Source organism: Sorex fumeus, unplaced genomic scaffold (genome assembly GCF_029834395.1).
Source record: "Sorex fumeus unplaced genomic scaffold, SorFum_2.1 ptg000126l, whole genome shotgun sequence".
Lineage (NCBI taxonomy): Eukaryota > Metazoa > Chordata > Mammalia > Eulipotyphla > Soricidae > Sorex > Sorex fumeus.
This window is the reverse complement of record NW_026606183.1, coordinates 6,235,288-6,250,652: the sequence shown is the minus strand read 5'-3', so window position 1 is coordinate 6,250,652 and position 15,365 is coordinate 6,235,288. Positions and strand designations below refer to the sequence as shown.

General features: G+C 53.4%; 2 protein-coding genes across 2 annotated transcripts; one reads left to right on the top strand and one right to left on the bottom strand.

The window, feature by feature from the left end:
• Positions 1–333: 333 nt before the first annotated feature.
• Positions 334–8,180, top strand: TRIM72 (tripartite motif containing 72). Its single transcript, XM_056137635.1, has 7 exons — positions 334–431; positions 834–1,227; positions 3,990–4,085; positions 4,186–4,416; positions 5,150–5,172; positions 6,574–6,692; positions 7,583–8,180. Exons 2-7 carry the CDS (start codon positions 841–843, stop codon positions 8,155–8,157), a joined length of 1,431 nt encoding a protein of 476 aa, XP_055993610.1. The 5' UTR covers positions 334–431; positions 834–840; the 3' UTR covers positions 8,158–8,180.
• On the bottom strand, positions 2,295–2,561 carry PYDC1 (pyrin domain containing 1). The gene has a single exon (XM_056137607.1). The coding sequence runs from the start codon at positions 2,559–2,561 to the stop codon at positions 2,295–2,297; it is 267 nt and encodes an 88-aa protein (XP_055993582.1).
• Positions 8,181–15,365: the final 7,185 nt, after the last annotated feature.

Here is a 15,365-nt window from a genome sequence, read left to right as displayed (position 1 = left end):
TGGGGCCTGGGCACAGGTGGGCGGCGGGAGAGAGTAGAGATGGGGGTGGGTGGGGGAAGTAAGGGAGGGTCCCCCAGTCCTGTTTCTCTTAGCCAGGGGGTGAAGGATTCTATCTCCTTGTTGGCTCTGGACAGAGGACAGTTGAATGGGCCATGACAGGTGGCCTTGACATCTTGTTGGCTGGCCACTGGCTCTCACTTTTAGAAACTGGTTTCCAGAAGTGATTGATGGGAAGGGTGGCAGCTAAATATAGCCCCTGGGCCAGGGCTGGTCTGGGAGGGTCAGCCCACTGCTCACTGCCAGCCCATTCCTCAGTGTCCACTGCTAGCGGCTGCCTGGTCCCTGGTCCTGCTCTGAGACTGCCCCTGCGCCAGGCTTCACCTTGCCTGTCGCCTGAGAGTCCCTTTCGGTCCAAGATCTCAGCCAAATCCGTGAGTTCTGCGCCTGGTGCCTGCAGAGGGAAGTGACTGTGTGTGTGTGTGTGTGTGTGTGTGTGTGTGTGTGTGTGTGTCCAGGGTGGGGCTTGGGGGCTGGGGCTGGAGCCGAGCCTGCCATGGGTAACAACATGGGAAAGGTCATTTGGAATCGGGTTATTTGGAACCATTTAGTTGGAACCATTTAGGAATTAGCGGGGAAACAGGGGCCCTGATAGAGGTTATTTGGGTCGGGAGAAACCCGGGTTGCTATCTAAGCGGGGGCTGCGTTTGGAACTGAGACCGAGTTCACCTTCCCTCCTGGGCCGGCACCAGAATCCTTTCCTGGAGGGGATTTTAGAGCTCGGGGATTTTAGAGCCGGCTGCAACCCGCTGACCGAGCCTTCCTCCTCTGCCCAGGTCTGCCATGGCCACGGCCGGCCTCTTGCACCAGGAGCTGTCCTGCCCGCTGTGCCTGCAGCTGTTCGACGCGCCCGTCACGGCCGAGTGCGGCCACAGCTTCTGCCGCGCCTGCCTGGGTCGCGTGGCTGGGGAGCCGGCGGCCGACGGCACGGTGCTCTGTCCCAGCTGCCAGGCGCCCACGCGGCCACAGGCGCTCAACACCAACCTGCAGCTGGCGCGCCTGGTGGAGGGGTTGGCGCAGGTGCCGCAGGGCCACTGCGAGGAGCACCTCGACCCTCTCAGCATCTACTGCGAGCAGGACCGCGCGCTCGTGTGCGGCGTGTGCGCCTCCCTCGGCTCGCACCGCGGCCACCGCCTGCTGCCCGCCGCAGAGGCCCATGCGCGCCTCAAGGTGCGGGCCCCGCGCGGTCTCTGGGGAGGGGTGGGGGGGACGGGATCGCCGACAGGACCCCCAGGACGGCTGGAGGGGACTCGGGCGGGGCGCGGCGGCGAGGAAACGCGGAGCTGACAAGCTAGAAGGGCAGGCGCTCCTTTGGAGAGGCAGACGGGGTGGGTTCGCGAGGGTCGTGAACCCCAATTCCCGGCCTGGCGGTGGGGGGGGGTTGGACTCGGGGCTTTAGAACGCCCTGCGGTGCACGAGTGGTCAGTCCCGCGGGCCGGGCCTCTGCGGAAGGCACAGCTGCTGCCCGAGCGTCCCTCAGCGCGCGCCCCACCCAGAGGGAGGCGGGGAGGGCAGGTTCAGGTCGGTGCCTGGCAACCGTCGAGGCTGTTTTTCCGGTTTGGAGCTGGTCGACGTGGGCTTCCAGAACCCACGCACGGTGACGTGCTCCGCGAGGTTTGCCCACCCGACCGTGCCCCGCAAGGACAACCTGACCATGGCACACAGGAACACAGGCACGGACCGGTTGAGCAGCAGGCGAAGGAGGCTCCGGACTTGATTCTTTATTGGGCAGTGGAAGGGGAAGGGGGCAGAGGTGGGGTCTGCGGCCCCGCAGCATCAAGTTCCCGAGGTTTGCTTGTCCCTCTCGCAGGCGTTGTTTTACTTCGTGGCCCTAGGAGAGGCAGATCCATGTCCTCAGGAGGATTCTGGAAGCCCCCAGAACCCTCCCCGACCCAGTCTCCCGGCCGTACCTCCTTCTCTGCCATGCCCAGTGCTGGCACCCCTCCCAGCCCTCCCCCCTCCCCCCAATCTAGGCTCTCCTCTGCCTGAACTTCCCAAACTCTCCAAGTCACCAGGGGGCATGAGGGAGCTGGAGGAGAGAGATGCCATCTGCCAGGACACACTTCCCTTCCTCACTGCCCGGAAGAGAGGGTCAGGCAGGGGCCCAGAATGGGGTGTGGAGGGAAGCTGGAAGAATGGGGGGGGGGCGGGAGGCCCTTGATGAGGAGGGGCTAGGTGAGGACTTCCTGTGCCAGACTCAGGAACTGGGGTCCACCCCGCCCCCCCACCCTCCAGACTCACTCGGCCTGGAGCGCTGAAGCCTCCTGCTGCATGCCCATTTCCTGGAGCAGGAGCACAGTGAGCTCGACAGCATAGTCCTCACAGTAGTGGGCAACCAGCTGGTCAGTGAGGTCCACCGCGTCCATCTGCCAGAGGTTCCCCCTCGGGATTCTGTAGTAGCCCTTGTGCAGTTGCGCAGCCCCAAGCTTCAGCTTGAACTTCTTGAGCTCGTCAGGGGTCAGGTTCTCCAGGGCCAGCAGGATGGCGTCTCGCTTGGTCCCCATGGCTCAGGTGCTGTGGCTTCTGAACTTCTGACACGGGGCACTGGGAGCCACCAGGCCCACCCTGTGGCACAAAAGGCGGGCCCAGGAGATAGATGTGGGTGGAGATTGACCCAGTGGGTCCCCGCCCTGCCAGGCAGAAGTTTCAGGCAAGCAACACTGCAGGCCCGGGTCTGTCACAACCACAGGTGTGTGGGGGGATGGCTGTCCCCGTGCTGCAGGAGAGGACAGTGAGGCTAGAACCCGAGGCAGGAGTGGCACCAGCAGGTTGGAGCGCAGTGTACCTCCCAGCCTTGCCCAGATGTTGGCAGGAGACATCAGAAGCTTCTATTCTGAAACCACAAGCTGCGGGCCCCAGGAAGGACGAGGCCCCGCAGACTCTTGGTAGTCTGCGCCCAGAGCCCAGACAGTTTCTCTAAAGTTCTACTTTTATGGTTTTTTTTTTTTACTTTTATGTATTTTTAACTTTCTTTTTGCTTTGGGGTCACACCCACTGATAGTCAGGGCTTACTCCTATCTCGGCACTCAGGGATCACTCCTGGTGGCCTTGGGGACACACGGATGCTAGGGATTGAACCTGGTTGGCTGTGTACAAGGCAGGGGCCCTACCTGCTGTACTATCTCTCTGGCCCCAGCTATATTTTAATTTTTGGTTTTTGGGCTACATCTGGTTGTGCTTAGGACTTACTCCTGGCTTTGTGCTCAGGGAGCATTCCCGGCAGTGCTTACGGGGTGCTGGAATCATTGGCTGGGGCTTCACTTGTTTGAACCCATGTCAGCTGTATGCAGGGAAAGAGCCGTACACACTGTCCTAGCTCTTTAGCCCCCTAAAATAGAAGTTTTGAGTGGGCTGGAGCGACAGCACAGCGGGTAGGGCGTTTGCCTTGCACACGGTCGACCTGTCTTCGATTCCTCCGTCCCTCTCAGAGAGCCCGGCAAGCTACTAAGAGTATCCCGCCGGCACGGCAGAGCCTGGCAAGCTCCCTGTGGCATATTTGATATGCCAAAAACAGTAACAACAAGTCTCACAATGGAGATGTTACTGCTGCCCGCTGGAGCGAATCGATGAACAACGGGAGGACAGTGCTATATACAGTGTTACAGTAGAGAGAGAGTCCAGTAATTGGAGGAGGCTAGATTTCTTTGATCCTGCCTCCCCCCTGCCCCCCAAATCCTGCTGGCCAAATCTAACTTGTACTGGTCATCCTCATAGGGCTGTGCTGGGAGGGTCTGGCACCTAGGGAGTCAGAGGCGAGAGGAGGTGTCACCAAATGACAGTTGGGACACCAGGGCCTGGTGGTGGTGGTGGAGGAGGGGATAATGACATACCAGTCAGGCTGCGGAAGGAGCTGCTCAGAGGGTTGGGGGTATGGGTTTTGAGGGCAGCGGTGTCAGTGTCACTCCCTTACCCCCTCCCCCACTCTCCCTCAGACCCAACTTCCACAGCAAAAGCTGCAGCTGCAGGAGGCCTGTGCGCGCAAGGAGAAGAGTGTGGCGGTACTGGAGAACCAGCTGACGGAGGTGGAGGTGAGACGCCTGCGGAGCCTGCAGCCTGTGGGGCCAGGCTTGGGGGTGGGGTGGGGAGGGAGTCTCCAGACAAGTGCTCTTTGCTGTTCTGCCTCCACAGGAGACTGTTCGACAGTTCCAGGAGGCGGTGGCGGGGCAGCTGGACAAGATGCGGGCGTTCCTGACTGCCCTGGAGGGCTCATTGGACCGCGAGGCCGAGCGCGTGCGCACTGAGGCAGGGCTGGCCTTGCGGCGGGAACTGGGGGGCCTGAACTCTTACTTGGAGCAGCTGCGGCAGATGGAGAAGGTTCTGGAGGAGGTGGCCGACAAGCCGCAGACCGAGTTCCTCATGGTGAGCCCCAGCTGGGCCTTTACTCTGTGCCGGGCCTTAAGAACCGGGCTCCACGCTCAGGATGGGAGATGCGTGCTGAAAATAGAGGATAGACCGAACATGATGGTCACTTAAAACCTCCATTGCAAACCACAACACCCAAAAGGAGAGAGACAGAGCGAGAGCGAGAAAGAGAGAGAGAGCGAGAGAGCGAGAGCGAGAGAGAGAGAGAGAGAGAGAGAGAGAGAGCAAAAGGGAATGCCCAGCCACAGAAGGGGTGATGGGGTGGGGGTGGTGGAAGGGACACTGAAATCATTGGTGGTGGAGAATGGGCATGAAAGTTTGCTAAGTCTGTAACTGTACCCCATGGGGATCCATTTAAAAAATAAATTAAAAAAAAAAGAACCGGGCTTCAGACGCCTCAGACATTGCCAGGCAGGGCCCCCGAGGCCCACCTAACCCCAGGACAGCTCTGAGGGCTGCGAGAGACTGAGAACTGCATGAGACCACAGCTAAATGGGCAGGCTCGCAGCTCAGGGGCCGGCTGGGGACACTGTTCAGCCTGTCTCGGGCATGGGAATAACATACCCAGAGATCAAGGCTGGGGCCGCCTTTGAGTTCTGGGTTTCTTTTGACGTTTCTGATTCTTGTGGACCTCACACTCATGCAGTCTCAGTGGGTTACTCCTTCTCAGTTCCCCCCAAGCGCCCTCCTCTCCCTTCTTGCCTCACCTCCGTTCTCTTTCTTTTTCCAGAAATACTGCCTGGTGACCAGCAGGTGAGACCGCCCTCCTCCCTGCTTTCCTCTCTCACGGCGCCTCACTCCACTCAGGAACTGCCCCTCCCTGCCTGGGTATCCACTTTGGAGCTGAACCAACCCTGTAGACTGCTGGAGGCAGGAGGCAGGCAGGCTGGGCCCAGCTCACCGAGCCTGGTGCTGCTATGCATGGGCAGGGGAGGCTTCCCGGAGGGGTGCACGTTTGAGGGGGATGCTGAGGACTGGGCAGGAGCAGCCAGGCCAGGGGAGGGACGTGCAGTGTGGGTAGAGCAGCTGGTGCTTAGGGGCTGGGACACAAATGGAAGGGCTCAGGAGGATGGGCCTCATTCACACACACACACACACACACACATACATTGCTTTTTGGGTGACACCTGGTGATGTACAGGGGTTATTCCTGGCTCTGCACTCAGGAATTTCTCCTGGCTGTGCTCAGGGGACCATATGGGATGCTGGGAATTGAACCTGGGTCGGCTGTGTGCAAGGCAAACACACTACCCACTCCAGACACATATTTTTAAATTGTGATAGCTACATGGCATAAACAGGGCTAGAGCGATAGCACAGCAGATAGGGCATTTGCCTTGCACATTTGCCTTTTGCCAAGCTGACCCGGGTTCGATTTCCCTGCCCCTCTTGGAGAGCCTGGCAAGCTACCAAGAGTATCTCGCTCCCCATGGCATATTTGATATGCCAAAAACAGTAACAACAAGTCTCACAATGGAGACGTTACTGGTGCCCACTTGAATGAATCGATGAAGAACGGGAGGACAGTGCTACAGTGCTACACGGCATAAAATGTACCATTTTTGGGTCCGACCAGTAGTGCAGCTGGTAATGCAGTTTGCCTTGCACGCAGCCAACCTGGGTTTAATCCCTGGGATCCTATATGGTCTCCTGAGCACCGCCAGGAGTAATTCCTGAGTGCAAAGCCAGGAGTAATCCCTGAGCATCACCGGGTATAGTCTAAAAACAAAGACACTAAGGGTACCATTTTTTATTTATTTTTTTTGCTTTTTGGGTCACACCCAGCGATGCACAGAGGTTACTTGGCTCTGCACTCAGGGGACCATATGGGATGCTGAGAATTGAACCCGGGTTGGCTGCGTGTAAGGCAAACGCCCTACCCGCTATGCTATTTCTCCAGCCCCTCAGTACCATTTTAAGGCTACTTTGCACCCAGTTTAAGTTCATTGACAGGAAGCACATCCCTGCCGTGTAGCCACCAAGAGCCATCAGCTCTGAACTCTCTTCATCTGGAAGGAGAGTGACTGCCGGGGGTGATGTGGGAAGCCCCTGCACCTCGTCTCAGTCCCTCTCCCGGGGGACCCTGCCCTCGCCAGCCCCTGCCCCCCCACCCAGGAAGTCTCTAGCAGACACTTCCTCCCACTTCCCGCCCAGGCTGCAGAAGATCCTGGCAGAATCACCGCCACCTGCCCGGCTGGACATCCAGCTGCCCATCATCTCAGATGACTTCAAATTTCAGGTGTGGAGGAAGATGTTCCGGGCTCTGATGCCAGGTATGGGGGCGCTGGGAGGGTGACTCCCGGTTTGTATTTGTGACTGTGTGACTGTTGGCTGGCCCAGCCACAAACACAAGCCTTCTGACTCAATTGGGGAGGTTGTTCCCCCTCCCCTTTACCTTGGGTTCCCCCTCCACCCTGGAGAGCTGCTGGAGGAGAGGGAGCTTCATGCCCCGGCCTTGGTGGGAGACTGGCAGTGTGACTGGGCGCCAGGCAGGAGTTACCGAGTCTGTGTGGGACCCTCAGCCAGGTGCTGCCCCTTATTATCAGTGGTGATGGTCATTCCTGCCCCAAGAGGGCCCTGCTGAACTGGGGTTCAACTGGTCAGTATTCTCTGCTTGGGGGGCGGAGGCGGGGGGGGGGCAGAGGGACCTTTTATTTTAAAATTATTTATTTATTTATTGCTTTTTGGGTCACACTCAGCGATGCTCAGGGGTTACTCCTGGCTCATGCACTCAGGAATCACTCCTGGTGGTGCTCAGGGGACCATATGGGATGCTGGGAATCAAACCCGGGTGGGCCATCTGCAAAGCAAATGCCCTCCCCGCTGTACTATTGCTCCAGCCCCAGGGATGTTTGTTTTATCCAGTGAAGACTTAAGGTGCAGAGACTAAAGCTCAAGGTCACCTAGTTGGTGAGCAGAGGAGAGGGTTCTCCTGTGCCCTACACACACACACACACACACACACACACACAGTGGACCGGCATTACTTGGCCTCGGCGCTTAGTTACATGCCTGGTATCCCTTAGTCCTCATCACCACCTTGGAAAGCGGCAATTCCTGAGCACTTTAGGGTTGAGCAATCAGAAGGCCAGGCAGGGGGTTGGCGGGTCAAGGTCCCAGGGGCCTGACCCATGTTCTCCCCCTTCTTCCCCTCCACTTCCAGCACTGAGCGAGCTGACCCTGGATCCCAGCACGGCCCACCCAAGTCTGGTGCTGTCCCCGTCAGGCCGGCGCGTGGAGTGCTCAGAGCAGAAGGCGCCGCCGGCCGGGGAGGACCCACGCCAGTTCGACAAGGCGGTGGCGGTGGTGACCCACCAGCAGCTCTCCGGGGGCGAGCATTACTGGGAGGTGGAGGTGGGCGACAAGCCGCGCTGGGCCCTGGGTGTGATCGCGGCGCAGGCCAGTCGCCGGGGCCGGCTGCACGCGGTGCCCTCGCAGGGGCTGTGGCTGCTGGGGCTGCGCGACGGCAAAGTCCTGGAGGCGCACGTGGAGGCCAAGGAGCCGCGCGCGCTGCGTCCCCGGGAGCGGCGGCCCACACGCGTCGGCGTCTACCTGAGCTTCAGCGACGGTGTCCTCGCCTTCTACGACGCCAGCGACGCTGACGCGCTGGAGCTGCTCTTCGCTTTCCACGAGCGCCTGCCCGGGCCGGTGTACCCCTTCTTCGACGTGTGCTGGCATGACAAGGGCAAGAATGCGCAGCCTCTGCAGCTTGTGGGGCCCGAGGGCCAGGAGGCCTGAGCAGGCGCATTGTGGGCAGCGATACGGCGACATGGGCCGGCAAGGGGGCTGAAGGCAGGGCCAAGGCGGGTGGGACTGGGGGCGCAGGAGTCCTGACTAGGTGGGTGGAATGAGCAGGAGTCTGCCAGGGAGGGGCAACAGAAATGCCACCTTGGGAACCAGGAGGCCCGAGGGTTCCAGGAGGGAAAAAAACGGGTCTGGGAGAAGGGAGAGGAGGAGCTGGAGAGTTCCAGAGAAAGGGGCCCCTCCCTGGGACTGGGAACTCCTTGCACAGAATCCCCGCAAGCCCAGCTGTGCTCTGTGCGCAGAGCTATCCTTAGGGAAGCTGAGTGATGAGATTTGAGGGTGGGGACATTCTTCCTGGCAACTCTGCAGGTGAAGCTGGTCACCAATGGGAACCACCCAGGAAAGCCTGGCCTAGATGAACACCTCCGTCTTCCTCTCCAGCCCTTGCACAGAGGCTCTCAGGCACACACCCCAGAACCCCCTCTCCACCCTAATAGCCATCCAGAGCCCAGCTGTGCTGGGGGAAACAGACCCAACTTCCTTCCCTGCGCCTCTGGAGGTGGTTACTCAGCGTCTTAGATGTAAGGAAATGCCAACCAAGAGAAAGATGTTACTGGGGCTGGAGTGATAGCACAACGGATAGGGCGTTTGCCTTGCATGCGGCCGACCCAGGTTCAATTCCCAGCATCCCATATGGTCCCCCGAGCACCACCAGGGGTAATTCCTGAGTGCGGAGCCAGGAGTAACCCCAGATCACCGCAGGGTGTAACCCAAAGCAAGAAAAAAAGAGGAGAAAGATGTTACATGTTACTTCTACCCTGGGTCCTGACTGCAGAATAAATGCTTCCCTCCTTCCTGCACCTCCAGATCGGCCTCTTCTTGTTTACTTGCTGGTTCTCACCTGGTTCGGTTTTAAGCTCTCTGGTCCTTTTCTTGGAGATTCAGATGGGTGGGACTGGAAGTTGCTTGCCTCCTCCCCTGAGGCAATAGGGAATGACTTTCGCTTTTGGGGTCCCTGTACTCCAGCTCTGTTGCGAATCACACTGTGCACTCTGAATGCTTTCTGCTTCCCTGATCGTCCTGTGCGCCCGTCCTGCAGCAGCACGGTTTCCAAGTGTCTCCTGACCCACTCTTCCCTCATGAGGTGTGCCTAGCCCACCGAGCCCTCCAAGGATCTGGGAGGTTGGTGATGTTGGAGAGCTCCAGACTCTTTCTGAGGAAGTTGGTCTTCTGTGGAGCAGATGCCAAGTCAGGATATACGAGGTTTATGTGAGGGAAGATGCCAGGTGAGAGCAAATGGATTTTGAGGTCAGATTGTGAGGTCAGTGAGACGCTGAGGGAAGGAAAGGGAGGTAGGGTAGGAGTGTTTTGGCTACTGTGGGGACACAGAGGGGACGCAGCCAGAGAAGTCCCATGTCCCCTAAATGGGCCAATCTTTGTGTGCCTGCTGGCTCCAGGCAGATAGTTTCTTCAGTTCTGCCTTCAGTCATTTGCTTCCCTTCGCCGAGGTCATGGCAGGAATCTGTCTTTTTGCAGCTGCCACAGGTTCCCTCCGCATAAAGTGATCCTAGTTTAAATTAAGTGCGTTTGGGGGAAAGACCTATTGCCTTGACCTGAACTGAAGAGAGAGATGGGGTCTCTGAGCTAAAAGGTCATTGCAACGGAAGAGTCTGGGAAACTGCCTCATCAGGGCCTGTCTGTATTTCTCCTTCCCTCTCTCCCTCCCTCCCTCCTTCCTTCTCTACTTCCCTCCCTTGCTCCCTCCCTTCCTTTCTTTTTTCCTTTCTTCCTTCTGTTATCTTTCTTTTTTCTCCCTCCCTTCCTTCCTTCCTTCCTTCCTTCCTTCCTTCCTTCCTTCCTTCCTTCCTTCCTTCCTCTTTCTTTCCCACACCAGGCACTGCTCAGGGCTTACTCCTAGCTCTTCACTCAGGGATCACTCCTGGCAGACTTGGGGAACCATATGGGGTACTGGCGATTGAACGCAGATAAATGCACGCAGGGCAAGCACCCAGGGCACTGTACTATCACTCCAGTCCCCTTCCTTTCCTTCTTGTAAATAGCTTTTATTGGAAGAAAGTTACTTAGAAAAGTGTGAGAAAAGAGAGGAACATGTGTCCAAAAGAAAACGAGCTTGCAAAAGCCTACTGAGGACGTTTCTTTTGGACGGTGGCTTCCTGGCCCAGGCTCACTCTTCCCGGGTGCTGAGGAGTAGGTCCCAGGGACACTGTCTTTCCAAAGGCCAGGCCCTCCACCCCTTGGCTCTCCCTTGCACGGCCACCCTGGGAGCTTAGAGTGGCTGACCCGGGACTGGCTTCGGTGCTTCCCTAACTTCCTCCCCAAACAGGAAATTGGTCCCTCCCTGGGTCAGGTGAAACTGAAAGCTAGAACGTTTTTGAAGAATTTTTGAGATCCCACAGCTGCAGCCATCTGAACAGTTTCACAGTTTCACAGTTTCACAATGATCTCAGAAGAGATGCCAGATCAAGCTGATGAAACTCACGCGTATACTATACTGGTCTTTTTTCAAGTCAAGCCAAAAACTCTGGGGCCCCCTTGGATGAGAGTCATCTCAGTCATAGGGCTGCTGGAGTGCACAGCTAAACAGACCGAGACACCTCCAAATTGCGCAAGACTGACAGCCCAGTAGGAGCACAGAGAATTAGATGGGAAAGTAGCAGAGAAGCCAGCTAAGCTCAGTAAGCAAAACAACAACAACAACAACAACAACAACAACAACAACAACAACAGACAGAAGGCTCAACTAGCAACAAAACGCTCACTAAACCCTCAGATAAGACTTTCACGACCCTTGGTAATCTATAACAATTTTCAGAAATTTTCTTTTTCTGAAGTATTTTTTCACAGTTTCATTTGTTGTAACAGGTAATAGAAAATAATAAAAATAAAATAAAATAAAATAAAATAGAATGTGTTTTGTGCCTGCTAAGGGCAGGCTTGGAGGATGGGTGGAAAACTGGGGACAATGGTGGAGGGAAGGTTAGTTACACTGGTGGTGGGATTGGTATTGGAACACTGAATATCCAAAACTACTGTTTTATGAACAACTCTGTAAACTATGGTGCTTAAGTAAAGTTAAGCTTTACAGTGGGTAGGGCATTTGCCTTGCACATGGCTGACCCAGGTTCGATTCCCAGCATCCCATATGGTCCCTCGAGCACCGCCAGGAGTAATTCCTGAGTGCAGAGCCAGGAGTAACCTCTGTGCATTGCCGGGTATGACCCAAAAGGAAAAAAAAAGAATTTAAGTTTCAATAATTTTATTTCTCTGAGTCTTGGCCGCTGATGGGATTACATGGCGCCAGGGGGCCAGGTGGTGGGTGTGACCCCTGCCTACTGGAATTTGGAGGATCTGGGTGGAAGATGCTCGACTCCAATCCGAGTAGGCATTCGCGGCCGCGTGACATCTTATCAGAACTTTTTTTTATTACATCTTATTGTCTCATTCCTACTTTGGACAAACTTGCAGGCTATCGAATGTAGCCTGCCCACAGGGCAGAGTCTGGCAAACTCCCCGTGGCGTACCAAATATGCCAAATACCAGTAACAATGATGGGTCTCATTCTCCTAAAGAGCCTTGAATATAATCTCAGGGCTAGGATGAAAGAGACGTTACTGGGGCCTGCTCGAGGCAATCGACGAATAACAGGATGATGAAATGAAATGAAAATTTTATTTCATTAATCCTCACAACACTGGGTCTCACCACAACCTACTCCTCATGAGGCCACTTTGCTCTTCTTGGGTTGAGGGAGCCCATGATACATGGTGACCGTGGGGACTGGAATCCACAGGTATGTTGTACATTCTGGAAATTCTGTTTCTTTTTTTTTAATCACTCTTAGGGATAGGATCCAGGTCTCCTGTGTGCAAGGCATGTTCTTTACTGCAGAACCATATCACCAGGTCAACCCCTTTGAAAGTGGTGGTAGGAACACTGGAATTTAATTGCGAACATCATGTTCATATTGAAATGGACATATCATACTTATTAAAATATGTATAAATATTTGTCCTTATATCATATATGGTCACTCCAGCAAGTGCTCAGCTCTTACTCTTGGCTCTGTGTTTAGGGACCATTCTTGGCAGTGCCGGGGATTTGGGGTGTGCCAAGTGCAGGGCAAGTACCTTAGCCTCAGTACGATCTTTATAAAACCTCTATATGAATTTTTAAAAAAAATTTTATTAGTGAAACACCATGAGGTACAGTTGTAGACTTACAAATTTTTGTGCTTGGGTTTCAGTTATACAATGATTGAGTACCCATCCCTCCACCAGTGCCCATTCTCCACCACCACCAGTCCCAGTAGCCCTCCCCCCATCCCCCCTCCCCCCATCCCACGCTGCCTCTGTGGCAGGGCATTCCCTTTTGTTCTCTCTCTCCTTTTGGGTGTTGTGGTTTTCAAAAGAGGCATTGAGTGGCAATCATGTTCGGTCTATAGTCTACTCTCAGCACGCATCTCTCATCCTGGGAGGATCCTCCCAACACTCTTTACTTGGTGTTCCCTTCTCTATCTGAGCTGCCTTTTCCCCCAGCGTGTGCAGCTGGCCTCCAAGCCATGGAGTAAACCTCCTGGTACTTATCTCGGCTATTCTTGGATGTTAGTCTCCTATTTTGTTACTTTATGTTCCCCAGTTGAATGCAATCTTTCTATGTCTGTCCCTCTCTCTATATGAATTTTTGAGATTTGACAAGAGATGTCCACAAAATTTGAATCTACACTTCCAGGGATATGAGTTTTTAAAATTATTTTTAACAAGGAACTTAAAAATAGTCATTTAACAGCTCATTGGGTTGGAGTGTGTTCTTTGCGTGTGGAAGGCCTTGGGTTCCATTCCTGGCCTCACATGGTTTCTGACACCTGTGGGAGCTATACTAGACAGAAGCACATCCTCAACATGGCTGCATGGGGCCAAAGATATTAAAAAACAATAAAATTAGGAACTAGAGAGATCATAGAGCAGGTAGAGCTCTTTCCTTGTATTCAGCTGCCCAGGGTTTGACCCCTGGCACTCCATACAGTCCTCTGAGCCCCACCAGGAGTGATTCCTGAGTGCAGAGCCAGGGATCTGAGAACTTTTGGGTATATGGACCAAAAAAAAAACCCAGCAAAAATTAACCAAAAATTCCAAACAAAATAAATAACAATTAAAAAAACCACAAATTAAAAAACTGTTAAATTAAAAGAGAACTCTCTCTCTTTTTTTTCAGCATAAAAAGATGCAGTCCACTATAATTTCTCGTTTCAACCTATATTCATTTTAAGTGATCTGAAGTGGTAAGAGGAGGGGACCTTTGGCTCTCCTCTCATCCCTCTCCTTCCCCAGATCCCTCCTCATGAAAGTTTTGCCGACACTTTCATGGGTAAGGTGAGAGGGAAAAAAAATCAGAGTGACACAATGGATGTGGTTACTGTGGGACTTTCTTTTCTTCCTTCCAGTTTCTGTGGTCCAGGGCAGGAAACTCTACTAGAGTGTCTTTTTCTTTGGTGTGCATGTGGGGGGTTATGCGCAGCTGTGCTCAGGGCTTACTCCTGGCTCTGTTCTCAGGGACCATTCCTGGTGGTCTTGGGGGGAAAATCAGAGTGGCAAAATGGGTATGGGATATCAGGGATCAAATCCAGGTTTCCCATGTGCAAGGCCACCTTGCTACCCACTGTGCTATCTCTTCAACTCCATCTAGAGATTTTTTTGAAGTGGCCCTCTCACTCACTTTGACATGCAGTTATCTATGTAGGGACTGGAGGGGAAGTTTGAAGCCACTGATGTGATTCTGCATTCCATCAGGGAGGTGATGAAGATGGAGTTTGCAGGGCTGGACCTGTTGTCTCACCAGGAAGTTCCAAAAAGTGTATGTAGCTCTATTTAGTGGGGACAGTATATTGATCATGTATTGTCCTTAGCTTTTGGGGCTTCTAAACTTCTAAATAGAATATTGTCAGTTTAGATGCTGTATGAAAATATAATTTTCCTACTCATTTCAAGTACTTAATATGATCAAGCTCAAATTCAGTTTTCTTTCTTTCCGCGATGGGAAATAAGACAATACAGGACCCCTCATTTTAAAAAAATTTTTAAATTGGCTTTTTTTCCTTTTATAGTTACTCTTCTAGAAATTAAAAAAAAATTTTTAAATTGGCTTTTTTTCCAATTATAGTTACTCTTCTAGAACATTATTCTTAAAGGGTTATAGTGGTTCTACTAATCTTGAGAGCTTGTTATTTGTTTATGGAATTCTTTTCCTTGTGATTTTAAGAGGAAAAACTCTAAAAAGCTCTGACCTAAATGTTGTTATGCAGGGCATTTTGTACCCTCAAATTACTAGGCCATACTTGTCTGTGCCCCGTGATCTCCTCCCAGCAGGATAGGACTTCTCTCTTCTCTCTGTGGTGGTGGTGTGAATGGGGGGTGTTGGGCTCCACCAGCAGTGCTCAGGGACTGTTCTTGGCTCTGTGTTATGTGCTTGGCAGCACATACATATTTAGATTGCCTGACCATGACTTGAACTGGGATTAGCTGCATGTAAGGCAAGCACCTTACCTCTTTACCACCTTTCTGGACTCCTTCTTTATTTATCTATTTCTTATTTTTTCCCTTTAAAACGTTGTGGTTTAAAAAGTTGCTCATGATGCATTTGTTATGGGCATTCAATATTCCAACTCCAATCCCACCGTCACTGTGACCTTCCCTTCACCATTGTCCCTTTTCCCCCACTCATCTCTCAAGCCTCCTCCTGTAGCAGGTCCACAACAATTCATTTTGTATTGCTTGTTACCACTAAATGACTAATGGAATTATCAAAAAATGCTTCAGTAAAAGAAAATTTGCGAAAATTGTTATATCTCACTATGGGGATATTAAGTCCTTGACTGAGGGTTAACTAAGCTGCTATTGCTAGTTGAGTCTTCTGTGTTTCTGTTTTTGTTAATTGAGCTTAGTTGGCTTCTACATCACATTCCTGTCCAATCTGATGTGCTCCTACTAGGCTGTTAGTATTGTTAAGTTTGGAGATGTTGTGTGGCTGCAAATGCAGCTGTGCACTCCAGAAAATCCAGAATATTTAACTGTGCAGTGAACTTACATGGTGGCAGTGGTGGAATGTGGGTGTGTCTGTTGGGGCTTCTGAAGTACGGGCGGTGGGGATGGGGGTGGGGAGAAATCACCCACACCCACTCTGAGAAG